At 45.8% G+C, this 19,987-nt stretch overlaps 1 protein-coding gene across 1 annotated transcript; it reads left to right on the top strand.

Moving 5' to 3' along the window:
* Nucleotides 1-6,581: 6,581 nt before the first annotated feature.
* On the top strand, nt 6,582-8,475 carry LOC130856950 (bromodomain-containing protein 9-like). The gene has a single exon (XM_057742062.1). It carries the CDS (start codon nt 6,665-6,667, stop codon nt 8,453-8,455), a length of 1,791 nt encoding a protein of 596 aa, XP_057598045.1. The 5' UTR covers nt 6,582-6,664; the 3' UTR covers nt 8,456-8,475.
* The last annotated feature ends 11,512 nt before the right edge of the window (nt 8,476-19,987 follow it).

Raw genomic sequence — 19,987 nt, 5'->3', positions numbered from 1 at the left:
TTTCTCCATAGAGGTCTTGTGTGTTCTTTGATAAATTGTTCCCAAGACACTTTAAAATACCTGTGACTATTATTAATGGTGTCATATTTTCACTTCTGTATTCATTCAAATCTAAGATGCCATCCACGTAAGATGCATCCCAATTTCAGAGACATTAAAATGTGGAAAAAATATGTCTTCAAGTTACTTTTTTCTACTGACGTATTGCTGGTGTAGAGAAATGCTATTGATTTTTATGGGCTAATCTTGTATCTGGCAACAGTGCTTATAAATTCTAATATTTTGTCTGTTGATCCTGTTGGTGTTTCTAGGTAAATGATGACAGATTCATCTCTTACCTTCCAATTTTTACACCATTTCCTCTTTCTTTATAGCCTTGGCTATGACCTGTAGTACTATGTAATCATTACTGGTGATAGTCGACTGCGAATTTTCAGTTTATGGGCTGGTAAGTTATTTTTCTTAAGTCAGTATGCTTGGGTTTTCTGAAATTTACAGTCCAAGAACCCTAACTGATATGAACTAACTTCTTCAAGGATATTGAGTGCGGAACCATGTAGCCAATTCTTGAAGGAATCCAAATTTTTTAGTCATCTATCTTCTCCACAGCAAATATAGTGGATTAATCTCGCCTTGGTTTCTGGATAAAGGCAAATTCTCTTGGAAAGGGGTGTGGGCAGGAAGAAAATAATTGGTGGGCTTAGTAGAATGATAATAATTAAGATAATTACAAAGCTAATGATGATTCTTCCATCTTTATGACTTTACGTTTTCAAAGTAATCCTTTATCACATTTGATTCTCATGTTAGTCCTGTGAAGTTGGGTAGGAAAAGTATCATTATGTTCATTTTCCACAGGAGGAAAGGTGAGCTTTATTTTCTGCTTGGGTGCGTGAGTAGCTTCTTGGGAATTGGCTTACGGGGGGTGGGGGGGAGGGCAGTGGGTTAGAAGGGTCTCTGGATCAAGTAGAGCTGGGGGGCAGGGCTGCTTACCTAAGACAGCCTGCAAAGCATGGCTCAGATAAAGAACTAAAAGTGGGCAAATGCCCAGTGTCAGAAAGAGTATCGGATCTGCATGGAGGAGGAGGTCTTGGGTGGTAGTTCAGAACTAAGACTTTGAACCCAGGTCTGTGAGAGACTGTGATGGAAAAAAAGCCCACATCATATTTAAAATTTTATGTCTACATTGTACGAGCATTTGCAATAAAGGACTCAGACAGAGCAGCCCTGTTTAAAATTTTGTTAAAGGTCCTTCAGCTCCTATATCAGCGGTGGTTCCATCAGAGAAGCTCAACCAATAACCAATAAAATTCACACACATATATATATATAATATTTCCTACTAGTTATAAATAAATAGAGAGATTGACTGATTGCAAGGAATTGGCCTAAGCAATTGTGGGGACTGTCTAGGCACGTCTGAAATCTGTGGGGCAGGCCATGATGAAGGGCAGGCTGAATTCTTGGCCATGAACTGAAGCTGCTGTTCACAGGCAAAACTTATCCTTCCTCAAAAGCCTCAGCTCTGCTCTGAAAGCATTTCAACTGATTGAATCAGGCCCATTCCGATTATCTAGGATAATCTTCCTTAAACAGATTATAGACTTTAATCACATTTATAAAACACTTTCACAGCAGCACCGCGATGAGTGTTGGATTGGATAACTGGGAGCTATAGCCCAACTAAGCTGGCACGTGAAACTCACCATCACGGCCTCTGTGGAAATATACAATAGAGCCTGTTCATCCATTGAGTTCATTGTCGCTTGGGTCCAAAGTTGACTCCAGACAGGCAAGGCTGTAGAAAGCTAGAGAGCTCTGAATTGCGTGAATTGGGGGAGCAGTAGTAGGTTGATGATATCAGTTTCTTCCTCCTGAATGATCTCTCCCAGCCTTCTTTCCTTGCTGCTGACTGGCTTACAGGAGCCAACAAGCTGTACCATGTACTATAAATCAGAGAGAAATATTGAAACTAAAAAAGGAGTCCACCCATTGTGCATCAGCTGCCCCGCCCTGCCTCTTTGTTATCCTTGTCAGCACTGCAAAACACAGACGGTGTAGGTTAGAAGAGAATTGCATGGTGAAGTTCTTGCATTTGTTCAATTTTCTTGTTTAGTTATTTATTATGGCCTATTTCGTAGGTTTTCTTGTTTGTGTTTCACAAACTCTTCGGAGGGTAATGTGGTGAGTTTCAAAGGTGAGGAATGAAGTGGAAGAGGAGAGTTCTAGGGCTAGATCTACAGGCCGTCCTGATCCACTCAGTGATGGGGGATAACAGATGGGACCTGGCCCGGGAAAGCAATGATGAGAAATTACAGTCTTCTGAGACATCATGCTGCGTTACTCAGTTAAGGGACACAAGCGATGCTGTTCTTTACAATAAAAACGAATCATGAACGGGCTTCCACAGCCTGGTGACCCATGAGGTCCCGTCCCCACTGTGTGTCGGTGCGACAGACAACTCGAAAGTGCGGCAATGGCCTGGCTCACTGAAGAGACGCTGAACTACAGGCCATGGCCATTGGATAAGGAAAGATCTGGTCATTTTAAATGGCAATGGGAATCTCAAACAGCATAAAGCTTTGGAGAAAAAGTCACAGTCAGGCACAGGAAGTAAATCATCCAGCAGCAGAACTTAGTGCCCAGAAGAGGAAAGGCCACACAGTTGGTGAAAACCCAATAATGCCAGTAAAATTGTAGCAAGTAAAATGCCAGGACAAGATGCAGGATGAGGAATTGCAAAGGTTCTCCTCTCAAAGTGTGTAATAAATCAACATATTGATGACATGTCACATGATGCTGAAGAGATTTATATCATCAACTGAAAAACAATAGCTTCTCTATCCAAGCTGATATGTCAACAGATTTCACCAATACATGTCATGGTGTAGCATTTGTAAAATTTATAAATGATGACAATTCAAGAATACTTTTTCTGCTAGAAGGAGTTGACCCAAATAAGTAAAGACCAACATGTATTTTTTAGTAATTTTTTTTGCATTAATTTATTTAATTTTTCATTATTGAGGTATAATTGCCATACAATAAACTGCATAATGTGATGAATTTTGACATATTTGTACTCACTCATCAACCCCCAAACTTCCTTATACCTCTGTGTAATCCATTTCTCTCTACTCCTGGGCCCAGGTGAAAATATTGATCTTACTGCTGCTATAGTTTGTATTGCCAGAATTTAATATAATGCAATCGTACAGTATGTATTCTCTGGTGTCTGGCTTCTTTCACTCAGCACAGTTATTTTGAGATACCACAGCATCATTCTATTGTATCTGTAATTTGTCCCTTTTTATTGCTGAGTTGCATTTCGTTGTATGGATATAGCACAGTTTATCCATTCACCTGTTGATAGACATTTGATTTGTTTCTTTTGACAAAGCTGCTAAGAACATTCATGTAAGTATTTATGTAAACATATGCATTCATTTCTTTTGAGTAAATACCTATCTGGAAGTGGAATGGCCAGGTCATATGGTAGGTATATATTTGACTTTATAAGAAATTACCACACTATTTTATAAAGTGGTTGTACCATAATATATGTATTACCTGAAGACTGTAAGAGTTGCGGTTGCTCTACATTTTCACCAATATTTGCTATGTCCAGTCTTTTTTTTAAATTTTAGCCATTCTAGTAGTGGGTAGTAGTTTTAGTTTTTGTTTCTTTAATTACCAACATGTTGAACATCTTTTCATGTGTTTGTTTGCCACCTATATCACTTCTTTGGTGAAGTGTTTGTTCAAATGTTTTGCCCATTTTTGAAATTAGGTTGTTTATCTTCTTACTGAGCTGTTAGTACTCTTTATATTCTAGATATGTCCTTTGTCAGCTATATGTTTTGCAAGTATTTTCTGTCCAGCTGGGCTTGCATTTTAATCTTCAGAGCTGTCTTTTAAAGAGCAAAAGTTTTAAATTTTAATGAAGTCCAATTCATTGATTTTTTTTTTTTCTTTCATAGTTCATGTTTTTGTGTGTGTGTGTCCTATTTAAGAAATCTTTGCTAAACCCAGGGTCACTAAGATTTTTTCCTAATGTTTTTGTTTAGAAATTTAATATATTTAATGTTTTTTCATGTTTGAAAGCAAATGGTCTGTCTTGAAGGAGTTATTTGGCATCTGTACAGAGGGTACTCCATCCATGTTGATTCCAGGAAAGGTTTTTTCTCTCATAAAAGAGAAAATCTGGGTGTTGTCAAAATATCCTGCTTTCTTCCTTGACACCTGATGGTATGAAAAACTCCGGTGATTAATGGAAAAAGTTCTAATGGATGCTGCAACACTAGTTAATTTTATTAGACAAAGACAAACTCATTCAAGATTGTTTCAAAATGGTGTGAAAACCTGGGGTGAGGAAGAAGGAAGGAACACTCACTCTTGTGATCCAGCCACCATGTAGAGAAGCCCACGCTGGTATATGATCATAGGAGGGAGAGAGAGGTCCAGCCTTCTGCTGCTGTGGTACCAGATGTTTGAGCAAAGCCATTTTGAGTGTTCTGGTCCCAAATGCCATCTTACTGAAGCCACAAGAGAGACCTCAAGTGAGACTAGCAGACATTGTTACTAAGCAAAGGGCTCAATGCCTAACATACATGGAAGCCAACATTACGGCCCCGGTTTTTGAGAAAAGAAAGAGTTATATTGCGAGGTTGACCAGCAAGGAGACAGGAGGCAAGGCTCAAACCTGTCTCCCTGATCTGGGGTTTGGTCAAGCTATTATGAATTAAGGGAGGAAGGTTGGGATGTGGAAGTGCTGGTGGACAGATTTCGATTGGAGGGCTTTGGAACTTGGCCTTGTATGGTAAGGTCTGGTCGAGGGGCTTTAACTCTGCATCTTCCTGGACAATGGACCCTGTGCTTCTGAAAGGGCTCTGGCCTTCAGGTTCCAGTCATGTCCTTTGGTTCCAGGTGTGGTTTGAGGTCAAAATCGTCTCCTCTGCTCAAGTTTCTGCTGCATGACTTGCAGTTTTGTTTCGTTGTCTCTGAAAAACAACTCAGTATCTTGTTAGAAACAGGATCAGGCCCCTTTGGGGCTGATTCTGCGGTTACAAAATGAACCAGTTGGTCAACGCACAGAATTTTGTGAGTTAATAAAATGGTTGTTGTTTTAGGGATTAAATGTTGGGATAGTATATTACCTGGCAATAGATAGTCAAGCAATCTAGTATAAAAGTCCCCTCTGAAGCTTCCAGGGTTGAGAAAATAACCCTATTGTAGAGTATGACACATGCTCTCTTCCAGCCTTTGGGCATATGCTTCCACTACTGAAGAAGGGCAAAAACTCAGCCTCCGCCTTCTTCTTGTCCTATAGCCCATCCCCAGCCTCCTACGAGTTCAGTCAGACTCACCACTGCTGTGCGCAGAGCAGGGGGGCTGTGGGTCAGAGGTGCGGGCTCACATGCCCCAGGTGTGCATTCCTGCTGCGGAAGTATTTTAGCTTGTACCCCATCACCCCTCTCTCTGCTTTTTCTCTAGAAAGATCTCTGGCTCTCAGGTTTTTTGCAAGAAAAAATATACCTGTGTGACTTGTTGAAATGCAGACTCCTGGGCCATGATGCTTCGCATTGAGTGTGTATAGGATGTCACGGGAACCGTGTTTTGAGAAACTCTGTCCTGGGTTCACAAGGTTCTCCTGGTGGGCAAGGGGCATTTCTTTGTCATGAGTCGTCCTTGATGAGTGACAGTGTGAACGTGAGTGTGTGCGTGTGTGTGTGTGACTGTCAGCATGCGAGCACGTGTGAGTGAGCATGTACGTGTGATACGTGTGTGTCAACCCACCACCGTGAGCACGCGCGGGTGGTGCTAGACCCAGGGTAGGACACAGGGTGGGGCGGCTGCAGGAGCGAAGCGCAAGCCGGGGAAGGAGGGTAGGTGCCCCGAGAGGAAGAGAAGGCCTCTGGGGTGGGACACAGTTAACTCGGTGGTAGCGGTTGCCGGCCCGAGCGGCCGCCAGCACCCAGCAGTTGCTCTGCTTTTCGTGTGAGCACATATGCCTGTGCTCCGGCTGAGTCCAGAAGCTCACGTTATAAAAAGGTGTCCTGTGCGGGTAATGGAAAAAGGGCAAAGAAAAGCATATGGACCTGGGAGGGGATCTGAGCCGTGCTGGAGCTTGGCAGGCGACTGGGCCCTCCCGAGGCGCCCACCGCCCCCTGCCAGCCCTCCGTGGCCCGCGGCCACGCTCGTAAACGGCCTGGATGGTGGGGGATTTCACCTTGTTGGGTACCGCCTCTGGCCCCCTTTAAGCGAACTCCTGGCACTCGAGCTGGGAATTAATCGTGGTGTGCTTTTCAGAAATTCTCCACTGCCTTTTGGAAAGTGAAAGACATAATAATAGTAATAATAACACTTGCTAGAATTTATAGAGCATGCCTCTCCATTCCAGACACTGCGCTGAGTGCTTCTGGGGCCTTTGCTCATTTAATTTCAACTTGGAAGATCACAGACATCTTCTGGAATAGCGATCCTGGAATTAACACTTAAAACAAAGTATAGCTATCCCTGCTTAAAAGAAAAGTTTTAAATAAAAATATAACATATAGGGGAGGCCAGGGGAGCGAGGCGGGCGAGGCGGGCGGCGAGCCGGGCCCGGGGTGGGGGCGGTGGCCACGCTCCGGCCGGGCTCACTGCTGCCCTCGGCGCCGCAGCCATGGGCAAGAAGCACAAGAAGCACAAGACCGAGTGGCGCTCGTCGTACGAGGACTATGCAGACAAGCCCTTGGAGAAGCCCCTGAAGCTGGTCCTCAAGGTTGGAGGAAGCGAAGTGACGGAGCTCTCGGGGTCCGGCCACGACTCCAGTTACTACGATGACAGGTCAGATCATGAGCGAGAGAGGCACAAGGAGGAGGAGGAGGAGGAGGAGGAGGAGGAGGAGGAGGAGAAGCACCTAGACGATGAGGAAAGGAGGAAGCGAAAGGAAGAGAAGAAGCGGAAACGGGAAAAGGAACACTGCGATACAGAGGGAGAGGTGGACGCCTTTGATCCCGGGAAGAAGGTGGAGGTGGAGCCGCCCCCTGACCGGCCCGTCCGAGCATGCCGGACACGGCCAGCTGAAAATGAGAGCACGCCTATTCAGCAGCTACTAGAGGACTTCCTCCGCCAGCTGCAGAGAAAAGATCCTCATGGATTTTTCGCTTTTCCTGTCACGGATGCAATTGCTCCTGGCTATTCGATGATAATAAAGCATCCTATGGATTCTGGCACGATGAAAGACAAAATCGTAGCTAATGAGTACAAGTCAGTCACGGAGTTTAAGGCAGATTTCAAACTGACGTGTGATAACGCAATGACGTACAACAGACCAGACACTGTGTACTACAAGTTAGCCAAGAAGATCCTCCACACGGGCTTTAAAATGATGAGCAAACAGGCAGCTCTTTTGGGCAACGAAGATACAGCTGTCGAGGAGCCTGCTCCCAAAGTTGTGCTCGTACAAGTAGAAACTGCCAAGAAATCTAAAAGGCCGAGTAGAGAAGCCATCAGCTGCATGTTTGAGCCTGAAGGAAACGCCTGCAGCCTGAGCGACAGCACCGCGGAGGAGCACGTGCTGGCCTTGGTGGAGCACGCGGCCGACGAGGCCCGGGACAGGATCCGCCAGCTCGTCCCCGGCGGCAAGATGGGCTACCTGAAGAAGAACGGGGACGGGAGCCTGCTCTACAGCGTGGTCAACACGGCCGAGCCCGACGCTGACGAGGAGGAGACCCACCCGGTGGACCTGAGCTCGCTGTCCAGCAAGCTGCTGCCCGGCTTCACCACACTGGGCTTCAGGGAGGAGCGGAGGAGCAGAGTCACCTTCCTCTCCGGAGCCAGCACCGCTCTTTCCACGCACAACAACTCAGTGTTCGGCGACTTGAAGTCCAACGAGGCGGAGCTGCTGTACTCGGCCTACGGAGACGAGACGGGCGTGCAGTGCGCGCTGAGCCTGCAGGAGTTCGTGAAGGATGCCGGGAGCTACAGCAAAAAGCTGGTGGGCGACCTCCTGGACCAGATCACAGGCGGGGACCACTCGCGGATGCTCTTCCAGCTGAGGCAGAGGAGAAGCGTCCCAGCAAAGCCTCTGGATGAAGTGAAGGCTGGGGACCCTCTCGGGGATGGTGGCTCCACCCTGGACTTCATGGCCATGAAGTCCTACTCGGACGTGTCTCTTGACATCTCCGTGCTCGGCTGTCTGGGGAAAGTGAAGAAGGAGCTGGACCACGACGACGGCCACCTGAACCTGGACGAGACCACAAAGCTGCTTCAGGACCTGCAGGAGGCACAGGCGGAGCGCGGGGGCTCCCGGCCGTTCTCCAACCTCAGCTCCCTGTCCAATGCCTCCGACAGGGACCAGCACCACCTGGGAAGCCCGTCTCGCCTCAGTGTCGGAGAGCAGCCAGAGGTGACCCACGACCCGTATGAGTTCCTTCAGTCTCCAGAGCCTGCAGCCTCCACGAATAACTAGCCTTGTGGATAGTCCTCAGTTGTTTTTTATTTTTTGAATTTTTATTTGCACATACAGAGTTTTTGTCATGAGACAAAGACTTTGATTTTGTCCCCTTTGGCCTGCGGGAAGCGGCCCGGGGGAGCTGGGGAGTCGTCTGATGTCACATCAGCCGCGCTCGGAGCCTGCGTGTCTGTGGTCCATCCTGGGTGTCCGGAGAGTGGGGTCACTTATAAAGGGTGCGTGGTCAGATTCTGTGGAGTGGTCTGTCTCCGAGCTTCTCGGTGGCCGTGTGGACGCACCTGTTCTGCGCGTCTCCTCCGGGAGCGGACGTGGGGGAGTCTGTCTCTGTGAGGGGCCCTGCGCGTTCCCGCCCCGCCTGTGCCCCGCGTCCCGCGTTTTCCAGGCGGGTCACGGTGGGGGCCACGTGGGAGCCGGCAGGGAGGGCAGCGCCCCGTTCTCTAAGCCGTGTGCCGAGAGGGGCGCCCTCTGCCTGGAGCTGGCCTGTCCTGCCGGCCTCGGCAAAGGGTCAAGTGTCCAAAAACGCTCTTTGTTCTGGATGTGTTTACTGGATGCCTGTTTGTATTCACAAAATGTAAATACAGATGTTAATAAAAAGATATACAAGGGAAAAAAATAACATATAGGGAAAATGCACAGTCCACCAGCGTGCACCTCAATGAGTTAGCACAGGGGAGCACAGCTGTGTAACCAGCCTTCAGGTAAAGAAACAGAGCTTTGCCTCCTTCCCAGAAACCCCCCTGCAGGCCTACCCTATGCTTTCCTCTAACCCCTCCATTCCCAAACTTTCTATGAATTGAATTACACAGTAGGTAGTTTCTGGTGTCCGGCTTCTTTCCCTTGACATGGGCCTGCGAGACACATCCACGTAGGGGCATCTGGCAGTGTCGGCTTCATTTTCTTTGCTGTAGAGTAGTTCGCTGTGTGACAACACTGTGTGTTATTTATCCACTCTGTTGTTGACAGATTTTTTTTTTTTCCTGGCTCAGGCTATTGCAAATCGTGCTTAGATAGCTCCGCTTTTTCTTGTTTGGTTTAAGGAAATATTATGATATGTCCATATTCAACTCACAGACAAAAGTGCTAGATTCACATCCTGGATACACTACTCACTAGCTCTGTGAACTTTGGGAAAAGTCCTTAACCTCTCTGAATCTCATTTTTCCCCCTCTAGGATGAATAATAAAGCCTGCTGACTTCAGTTTCCTCATCTTTCAAGTAGGAATGAATAAAATCTACTTCCTAGGACTCCAGGGAAGGATGGATAAGATAAGGCCTTTCCTTGATTCCTCCTGGGACTGTTGCGAAATTAAATGAAGTCATTCCTTTGACATGCTTGGTGACATACTCAGAACTGAGCCAACACAGTTCCCTGTCCTTGTGTTAATACTGGGAAAAGAAAAAAATAAATATTTATTCCTGGAATATATTAAAGAGAAAAACCACAGACCCCAAATAGTGTCACTTGTGCTAAAGCCCATGACACCAAACCTAGATTTAATACCTAACCTAATTGTAGTTTCAGCATTCACCAGAAATGTAATCTTCATCAACCAGTCTGAAGTTTTCCAGTCAGCACAAAGGAGGTGATTTTCAAGGGGACTTTTATCTATTCCTGCTCCCTACCGCCTGCACGAGGAGGCAATCTGTGTGTTAAAACCTTTGTAGTTCCCTCCCCCCACAAAATATGTCCTGGCCTAAAAATAATCCTTTTGTTTCTTTTGCTAACAGCTCCCTTGCCCCATCCTTTTTCTATATAAACCTTCCAATTTGTTCAACCCCCTCAGAGCACCATGGATGCTGCCCCATTCGTGAATTACCTGGTAAAGCCAATTAGACCTTCAAATTTACTTGCTTGAATTTTGTTTCTTAACAAATACAAGATTATAAACTAACCAGTTAGTTTGTTCATCAAGACTAACAGCTTGGTTGTGAAGAATCCCACTCACAAATCAAAAGCTACTGTATCATTATATTTGCCCCAAATCCCAACAGTCCCCAGCTATGCAAGACCCACTTTGAAACCAACCATCTCCAGCCCTGTAACTGTCCTCGTAGACATCCTTCTTCTGAGACATCACTCAGATGTTGTCATGGTGATGTTCTCCCTTATTGCAGTAAGTCCAATGAACTTGCTTGACCTATGGGTTTTTCTGGGCTTTTGGGAGGTCAGTGGTCAACATTTCCCTTTCTTCCCTCTTCCTCTTTCCATAGGCATCATCTTATCCGATCTTCCTAATAGTCCCAGAAAGTGAGTGTTATTTATCCCTATTTTATAGATAAGAAAGTTGAGGGTCAAAGAGGAGTAGCTTGCTCAAGGCTACAGTTGGCAAGTAGAGGCTTTGAACTCTGGCCCACTCGAAGCCTCTGCTTGCCTTTGTGCTTAGTGCTAAGCACACAGGAGACATTATTCATGCTGTTATTACCGAGGGCCGTAGGGAGCGTAGACTTGGCCCATCAGGGCTCCTGAAGGCATGGAGGCCAAGGTGACCTGACCACTACCTCCTGCACTGAGTCATCTGTTCTAGACCCTGTTTTGTGGGGGAGAAGGGGCTTCTTCCCTTCTAGGTTCTACTCTCTGAAAAGGTGGAAGTCCTCACCTTAAATACCATCTTTAGCTAAAGACAAAAGAAGACATTAGGGGTGGGGAGTAACTTATGGGAGGTGACCAGGAAAAAGTACAGTGAACAAGGGCAAGGTTGTAATGCAGATTTAAGTCCTTGCCTTCTCCACTGATAAGAGTTGCTAGAGACTGAGTCTCCGCCCTCTTCCTGGTACAGCAGGGAGACACCCTTACAAATGGAAACATCTCTTAGGAAGGGTAGTTTCTACTTGATTTTCAGAGCTTCTCCCACGTCTGCTGTTTCTTAAAAATAACCAATGTAGAATAATCCTTATGCCAAGAAGACACGCTTTGGGGTGGTAAATTCTGCTCCCCTACAGTTTATAGTCTAAGCTAAAATAGTCTGCTCATCAAGACTAACAGCTGAGTAGTGAAGACTCCCACCCTTTGGCTCACATCAAGCCCAAAACTATTGTATCACATTCTATTCACCCAATCCCAAACACATGTTACTATTCCATATTCAACTCTCAGTCCTAAGGCCTGGATACAGCACTGCCTAACTCTGTGAACCTTAGGAAAATTACTCAGCCTCTCTGGGCCTCATTCCTCTGGAAGGAATAATGCCTAACTTACCTCGGTTTCCTATTCAATCAATACCTATTTATCAAGCATCTACCACATGCCAGGCACTGTTCTAGGAGCTTAAGGAGCCAATAGCACAAAGATCCCAGTGTTGTTTTGTACTTTTGTCTCTTCAGTACCCCCCTTTTTCTCTTCCAGTTTTATTGAGATATAATTGACATACGGCACTGCGTAGGCTTAAGGTGTGCGGCATGATGATTTGACTTACATACGTCATGAAATGATCAACACAATAAGTTTAGTGAACATCCATCATCTCACATAGATACAAAATTAAAGAAAAAGAAAAAAAAATTCCCTGTGTTGAGAACTCTAGGGATTTACCCTATTAACAACTTTCGCATATAACATACAGCAGTGTTAATTATACTTGTCATGTTGTATGTTATATTCCCTAGTACTCTTTTTTTTTAATAAATTTACTTACTTATCGGCTGTGTTGGGTCTTTGTTGCTGCACGTGGGCTTTCTCTAGTTGCTGAGAGCGGGGGCTACTCTTCATTGCGGTGTGCGGGCTTCTCATTGCGGTGGCTTCTCTTGTTGCAGAGCATGGACTCTAGGCACGGGGGCTTCAGTAGTTGCAGCACATGGGCTCAACAGTTGTGGCTCACAGGCTCCAGGGTTCAGGCTCAATAGTTGTGGTACAAGGGCTTCGTTGCTCTATAGCATATGGGATCTTCCTGGAGCAGGGCTTGAACCCGTGTCCCCTGCACTGGCAGGCGGATTCTCAACCACTGCACCACCTAGGAAGTCCCCCTAGTACTTATTTCTCTTATAACTGGTAGTTTGTACCTCTGACCACCTTCCTGCAATTCCCCTTCCCCCCACACCCTTCAGTTCCCTTTTTTGAGACGCGTTCTCCCCCTGAATCCACCCTCTTCCTCTCCCCCCACCTCCACATTTTGCCTAGCTGTTGCCTCCTCATGCTTCTACACTCAAGTCTGATGTCCTTTCCTCTAGGAAGCCATCCAACAGAGCACTGGCCACTGTTTACTGAAATGCTAGGGAGCTCAGTCTTCTATAACGGTCTCCCCATCACCTATGAGCTTCCCCAGGGCAAGAACCAGATTCTTTTCCCTTGTGCATCCTTGGTGCCTGTTACAGGGTTTGGCTTATGGTACAATCACAGTACAAGTTAAACACAACCTTTCTTGTACAGGTGGCCAAAGAAGCCAGTGGGATGGACCCTCGAGGTGTGTCTGTTGAATCATAGGCAATCCCAGGACATCAGCACCGCCCTCGGAAACCAGAGCTTAGTCCAGGTAGGTTGCAAGGGATTCAGCCATATTATGGGGGTCTGGGTCAAGAACTGGTTTTCTCCAAGCCTCTGTTTCTCATCTGTTAAATGGGGAGAACAAGAGCTGCCTTAACATATATCCAGTGTCGACTGAAGAAAAGCGCTCAACGTAAAAGTTCCAAGTTTCGTTTTATTCGAGGAACTCACTGAGGAATATAGCCTGGGAGACAGCCTCTCAGGTTGCTCTAAGAAACTATCCTGAAGAGGTAAGGGAGGAGGCAGGATATTTAGGAGTTTTTGCTGAAAACAAAACAAAACAAACAAACAACAACAACAAAACCAACCATGTAGTCAAAATATTGAAAGATTCCAGCTAATGCCCCAAAACAGACATCTCAAGTTCATGACTTTAGTGCTTCTCTACGTATGGGAAGATGCAAGAATCTAGGCTCCATGAAACTGTTCCTTAAATATGCATCTGAACTCTCTGGGGCCAGGATCCTGTTTTAATCCACCCTGAATTGCCCTGAGGGCAACTGCAGTGGCTCCTGTCTTGGTGGCGGGCAGCATTCCTTGTTTACTGGTTTGGCAGGCAACATTTTTTTGTTCACACCAGCTTAAAAAGTGCTTTCTATGTTTTAACTCATTTAATCATCTCAACATCCTTGAGGGAGGGGCTATGATTATTGTCAGTTTATAGATAGGAAACCAAGGCACAGGGGGTTTGGGGTATTTGCCTAAGGCTATACTGACCCAGCCAGTAAGTAACAGAACTGGGAAGGAGACTGTGATCTTGACCACCACAGGCTGTTGCTGCCACCAAGGAGACTCATTCCAGAAACTTCCGTAGAGCATGTTAGCACAAGCTCTTCACCTGTTCACTTAGGGCCAGTTCCTGGCAATAAAGTCAGGGCCAAACACAGCTTCCTTTGAAAGTCCAAACTCTGTTCACCTGTCTTTCTTGATGAGGCCTCAGGAAAAATGAATTGTTGCCTCTGTGTCTTCTGTAGCAAAGAAACAACTGCCTTAAGACAGCAGCAGCTTGTGTGTATGGGAAGCACAGGAAATACTGATGATAATTGAATTGATAAATTCAGTTCCAGATGTACTGATGATCAGATTAATTGATAAATTCATTCATTTCACAGATATTTATTGAGCACCTACTCTGTGCCAATAGAGAACTAATTCTAAACGAGGCAGTGGAGGCCCTTGCCCAGATGGAATTTATGTTTTTGAGATGGGAAGCACAAAAAAGAAAATGTTTTATTTTTCCCCATCACTTTTCCTTCTTTTACTTGTTTAATTTGTCCAAATTTTGTTATTTTGGCTTTTCTTCAAACATTTCATTCTTGTGTTTTCCCCTAAAATATGAAAGAAGAATTTAAAAGCATTTAAATTTAAAAGCATGTATATATATATATATAAAATGAGAGTGTTAAAGAGGGATTTATACAATCTAAGAAACATGAACTTATAGTGCTGGAAAGGAACTTTCTGATCCAGACAACTGTCTTGAGTGAATTCCATATGAAAAATCATAGTACGTTAGAGCTGGCAAGCACTTCTGAGGTCTACTAGGCCGGTTTTCTTCAGGCACTGATTTATGGAATGGCCTTGGATTTCAGAAAATTTTTTCCTACTTACATAACTTTTAAATCTGAAGGTATTTACTTTTGACTCACCTGGACCCAAATGGACAAAGATAAACTTGACTTTCTCTGGTCAAGTGAAAACTGTGAATTTTTTATGGGTCTATCTGTAAATATAATTTCCCAGTGAGGATTTGTGGGGTTTTATTAAGGGTGATGAACAAAAAAGGAAAGCTTAATAAAAAATTCCTAACTCTACTGAGGAATGTAATATATATGCTGTGGACTGAATGATCGTGTACCTTCAAAATCCGTAGGTTGAAACCCTGATCCCTGATGTGACAGTGTTTGGAGGTGGGGCCTTTGGGAGATAATTAGGTCTTGAGGGTAAAGGCCTCGTGATGCGTTCATTGTCCTCAGAAGAAGAAACAGGAGAGAACTTGCTTCCCCTTTCTCTGCTCTTTGCCATATGAGGACATGGCGAGAGGGTATCTGTCTACAGCTGGAGGTGGGCTCTCCCCGCCTCATGGTCAGCCTCCAGAACTGTGAGAGATGTTTGTTGTTTAAGCCACCCAGTCCATGGTATTTTTGTCACAGCAACCTGAACTAAGACCATATGCTTAGACACACACATGCGCGCACACACACATTTATATATAACTGTGCGATTTTGATGAACAATGAGGAGGAATTTAGATATTGTAGCATTTTAAGTGTCATTGGAAGATAAGGAAACTGAGGCCACCAAACATCACATACGTATGTTAAACAAACACCCGTCTGTTTGGAAGAGAAGAGTCGGAGCTGAGCCTGGAGTTGGTGTTGGGCGGGGGGGTTGCGGGAACTGAGCTGATGAGGGAAGGGGAGCCAGGTTGTCATGTGACTGCCGAGTGACCCACTGAGATGGTAGGAAGGAGGTGACCAACGGGATCGCTGAGAAAGAGGGCCTTTTCAGTAACAACACAGGGGCTTGAGTTCACCTAAATGTATAAAGGAAATGGAATGAGTGGTGAGATGGGAGAAATCAGAATTTAGTCTAATAAGTAGTTAATGCATCCTCTTAAAGGGATGGGACTCAAATGCTCTGTCCTATAGATTCCACTCAGCACCTGCTTTTCTGTAAGACATCAGCTCAGAGAAGGACTCAAGTGACACCTGGAGGCAGGGGAAAAAGGGCCTGGGCCAGGGATCCCCAAGACCACCCCAACCTTGAAGATTCACCAGGAGGACTTACAGGACTCGTCATGGCATTATAGTCATGGCTGTGATTTATTACAGCAAATGGATACAAACAAAGTCAGCAAAGGGTAAAGGCACAGGGGGTGAAGTCTGAAGAAAACCAGGTGCGAGAGTCCAGAGCCTTCTCCCAGTGGAGTCACACAGGATGCTCTTAATTGTTTAGCAGTGAGTTGTGACAACACGTGTGAAACGGTGTCTATCAGGGAAGCTCCACTGGACCTAAGAATCCAGGGACTTTACTGGGGCCAGTTATGTAGGCACCATTTGCCTATCATGTATCAAAATTCCAGACTCCCAGAAGGACGGCAGACGTTCTGCATAAACCATATTGCTAACACAAAGAGTTTGGGCACAGCGAACCACTGTTGTCCGTTCTGGGGATGGCGAGAACCCTCTCCAAATCCAAGTTCCTAGATGCCAGCCGAGGCCTATCCTTGCAAGTACTCTCAGGTCAGCTATGCTAACTCTTTTGTGCACAGGGCCTCAGTCCACACGTGTCTTCTCTGGATCAGTGACCACTGTGTCACAAGAGGTTCTAGGTTCCACTGGAGGCAACTTGCTTTCTGAAGCCGTGATATCCCGCGCAGGCCACGGGAAGCTAGGAGTGGTGTGGCCGGCCACCTCGCCTGCCAGAAAAAACAGCCTTCCACCGATGCTGCCACTCTGTGCTGGAAGTCCTCACAGGGACTTCTTTCCACCCCTCTCCTCCGCATTACTTATGGGAAGGTATGGCATGACCCTCCCCCCACTTGGAGTCCGATATGCCGCTTGGGTCTGATCATTCCTCTCTGGCGGGGTCCCAAGGCGCAGGTGGGAAGGCGGTACAAGGTCCTGGCATTTGAACTGCTCCCTCTGCCTTCTTTTCTCTTCTTCCCACAGTCCACTGAGCTGGGAAGAGGTGGTTTCCCATGGCTCCTGGGTCACAGCATCATATGTGGAGTAAACTCTAGAATCTGGGCTGCCAGTTCTGGTTGTTAGTGGGTTAATGGGGGCTAAAGAAATATAGAAATTCCTTTTCTCTTCTGTAAACCCTGGCTTCCAATGCTACTTCATGACTCGAAGGTGATGAATGACCTTTTCGCTTTTTATTTTTAAATTAATTAATTAATTAATTTTTATTTTTGGCCGCTTTGGGTCTTCATTGCTGTGCGCGGGCTTTCTCCAGTTGTGGAGAGTGGCGGCTACTCTTTGTTGAGGTGCGTGGGCTTCTCAGTGAGGTGGCTTCTCTTGTTGAGGATCACGGGCTCTAGGTGCCAGGGCTTCAGTAGTTGTGGCAAACGGGCTCAGCAGTTGTGGTGCACTGGCTTAGTTGCTCCGAGGCATGTGGAATCTTCCTGGGCCAGGGACCGAACCCATGTCCCCTGAATTGGCAGGCAGACCCTTAACCACTATGCAACCTGGGAAGTCCGACCTTTTTGCTTTACATGAGACCTTTCCTTCGATGGGGAGAGAAGCCTCACTGTATGCTTGGCATGCAAAGGTGGGTGAAATTTGACATCCCCGCATTTCATTCCAGAAATGATTATTTGCATTTGTATGATGCTTCACAACGTAAATGTGTTTTTATGAACGTTATGTCACAACAACTAAGCTGCTGAGGTAAGCATATTCATTGTGCAGATAAACTGAGACTAAAAGAGGGGGCTGGTTCATGGCAGAGCTTGGACTTAAATGCATGTCTTCAGACTTGATGTCCCGTAAACTTCTGACTACATGACGTTCATTGCTGGCCGGAGATCTTTGTTGACTTTTGTACTCTATGGACAGGTACAGATGTGGTAAAAAAGAAAAATCTGTTCTTTCCCATCCAGTGTGGTAGTCTTATTAAGAGGGAGACGGAAGAATCAGAGTCAGAGAGAGAGACTGGAAGATGCTATGTGCAGTGGTTTTGAAGATGGAGGACAGGGCTACAAGCTAAGGAATGCAAGTGGCCTCCAGAAGCTAGAAAAGGCAAGGAGACATTTTTCCGAGAGCCTCCAGAAGGGACACAGCTCTGATGACTCCTTGATTTTAACCCACGGAGACTGATTTTGGACTTCTGACCTCCAGAGCCATATGATGACAAATTTGTGTTATTTTAAGCCACTACATGTATGGAAATTTGTTACAGAAGCAATAGGAAACGAATACACCTCGCATCCCGTCTTGTCGCAGACTCCATCTGGGCCTCTCGTGGTTGCCTCTAGGGAGCCACCTGCCCCTACGTTTGCTTCTTGTGATGTGGGTGGGACTGACCCCATATCTGGCTCCAGAATGAACATGTTATCCAGGCCCAGCCAACAAGAATACCACATTCTCCGTCCCAGTGACAGGTGAGGGGATGAGCAGGTGACCACAGCTGGGCCCCACAGAATGAAGCACTGGGCTCTTGCTAGAGCCGTCGGGAAGGAGGCAGGCAATTTCCATAGTGGGTGCAGAGCTGAAGAGGTAAGCCTGGAACAGGTGGTGGCCACCTGAGAATAAGGATGGCACATAGGTGAGCAGAGCAGAGCGCTGGAAAGAGACATTGTCCCCAAGACACGGCTTGAAACCTTTCATCCAGTCATGCCTAAAGCCGGCTTTGCCCCTTGAAGGTCCCAATTACAGGAGCCAATAAAGGTCCCTTTTTGTTGATTGATTTGTTGACGTTCAACACTATTGAGCATAATCTAGTACTACTCAAGAGGAGGCGTGTTCTTGTCCTAATGGCATTGACTTTGCAGTTAAAACTAGGGAGAAGAGATGGATCCTTTCCACCCAGAGAATGTTACGCTGAGAGTTACTACCTGAGTCCTTTTATTTAACAGGTCCCAGCAAACACTTAGGTATCTGGATATTGCATTTCCCTGGCTTTATCTCAGGTGGCTGTTGAGACCCAGGGAAGGAGAAGGACTTGCTATAAGCCACATGATGAGCTGGTGGCCGACCTTGGATCAGAGCGCTCTCTCTGAAGCATCTCGTGTGAGCATAATCCCTCCCGCTCCCTCGGCTCTGAAAATTCACACCCTGCCGTGTACGATTAGTCCTCGCTGCTCTCCCTTGCTGATCAGCATTCTTAATTTCACTTTCAGAGCCCTGGGTTTATGATTATCATAATGAGATTATTTAGCATCTTGAATATTAAAAATTTGACTCCACAGAATAAGGTTTGTGTTCCAAGGTGAGTGTTATTTACCAGCCCCCAACATTCAACCTGCTCTTTTTTTGAGAAACATCATTTTGAGCGCAAGACACCCCGCCCCTCTCCCCCAACTCCTAGTAGAGGTCATGCTTAAAAGGATCTCCGTTTGAGTTCTGAATATTGATGGCACTGATCTGACCCAACTACAGGAACCTGGAATTATCGGCTTTCAATGCTAGAGTCATCCCAGAATCTTAAAGGTTACTTAGTCCCATCTTTGCAATTCTTTAAATCATAATTTTTCCCAGTAATTTAAAGACATCCTTTTAGGGAATTCCCTGGTGGCCTAGCAATTAGGATTCTGGACTTTCAGTGCTGTGACCTGGGTTCAATCCCTGGTCAGGGAACTGAGACTCGGCAAGCTGTGGCGTGGCCAACAAACAAATAAATAAACAAACACACAAACAAATAAATAAAGGTGCTCTTTTAAAATGAAGACAATTTTTTAGAGCTATTCAAGGTTCACAGCAAAATTGAATGGGAACTACAGAGATTTCCCATAAACATGTCCCCACTTATATATCACCTCCCCGTTATCAACACCCCCCACCAGAAAGGGACATTTATCACAGCTGATGAAGCTGCACTGACATATCATAATCACCCAAAGTCCATGGTGTCCATGAGGGTCTGCTCCTGGTGTTGTACATTCTATGGGATTAGAAAAATGTGTAATGACCTGTATCCACCATTATGGTCTCATAGAGCATTTTCACTGCCCTCACAATCCTCTGTGCTCCAACTATTCACTCCTTGCTCCCCCCAGCCCCTGGCCACCACTGATCATTTTACTGTCTCCATAGTTTTGCCTTTCCCAGAATGTCATATAGTTGGAATCGTACAGCGATTGGCTTTTTTCACTTGGGAGTATGCACCATTCCTTGCATTTTCCTGTGGGAAGAGTGAGCTTTGGAAAGTCAAGTATGTATCAATCAGAGTTCTTGGTTAAAGGCAACTACTCTGCTAGCTTAAGAAGATCACGAATATGTTAAAGGCTGTTCAGTAGCTCATAGAAATCCAGGAGGCTCAGAGAAGCAGGTAGGCACCTACCCAACTGGAAACAAGCCCCTTAGGGGCTGCTCCAGTAAAGACATGGC

Source organism: Hippopotamus amphibius, chromosome 7 (assembly GCF_030028045.1).
Source record: "Hippopotamus amphibius kiboko isolate mHipAmp2 chromosome 7, mHipAmp2.hap2, whole genome shotgun sequence".
Classification (NCBI taxonomy): Eukaryota; Metazoa; Chordata; class Mammalia; order Artiodactyla; family Hippopotamidae; genus Hippopotamus; species Hippopotamus amphibius.
Note: the sequence above shows the minus strand (reverse complement) of the source record. Positions and strands in the feature narration are given on the sequence as shown.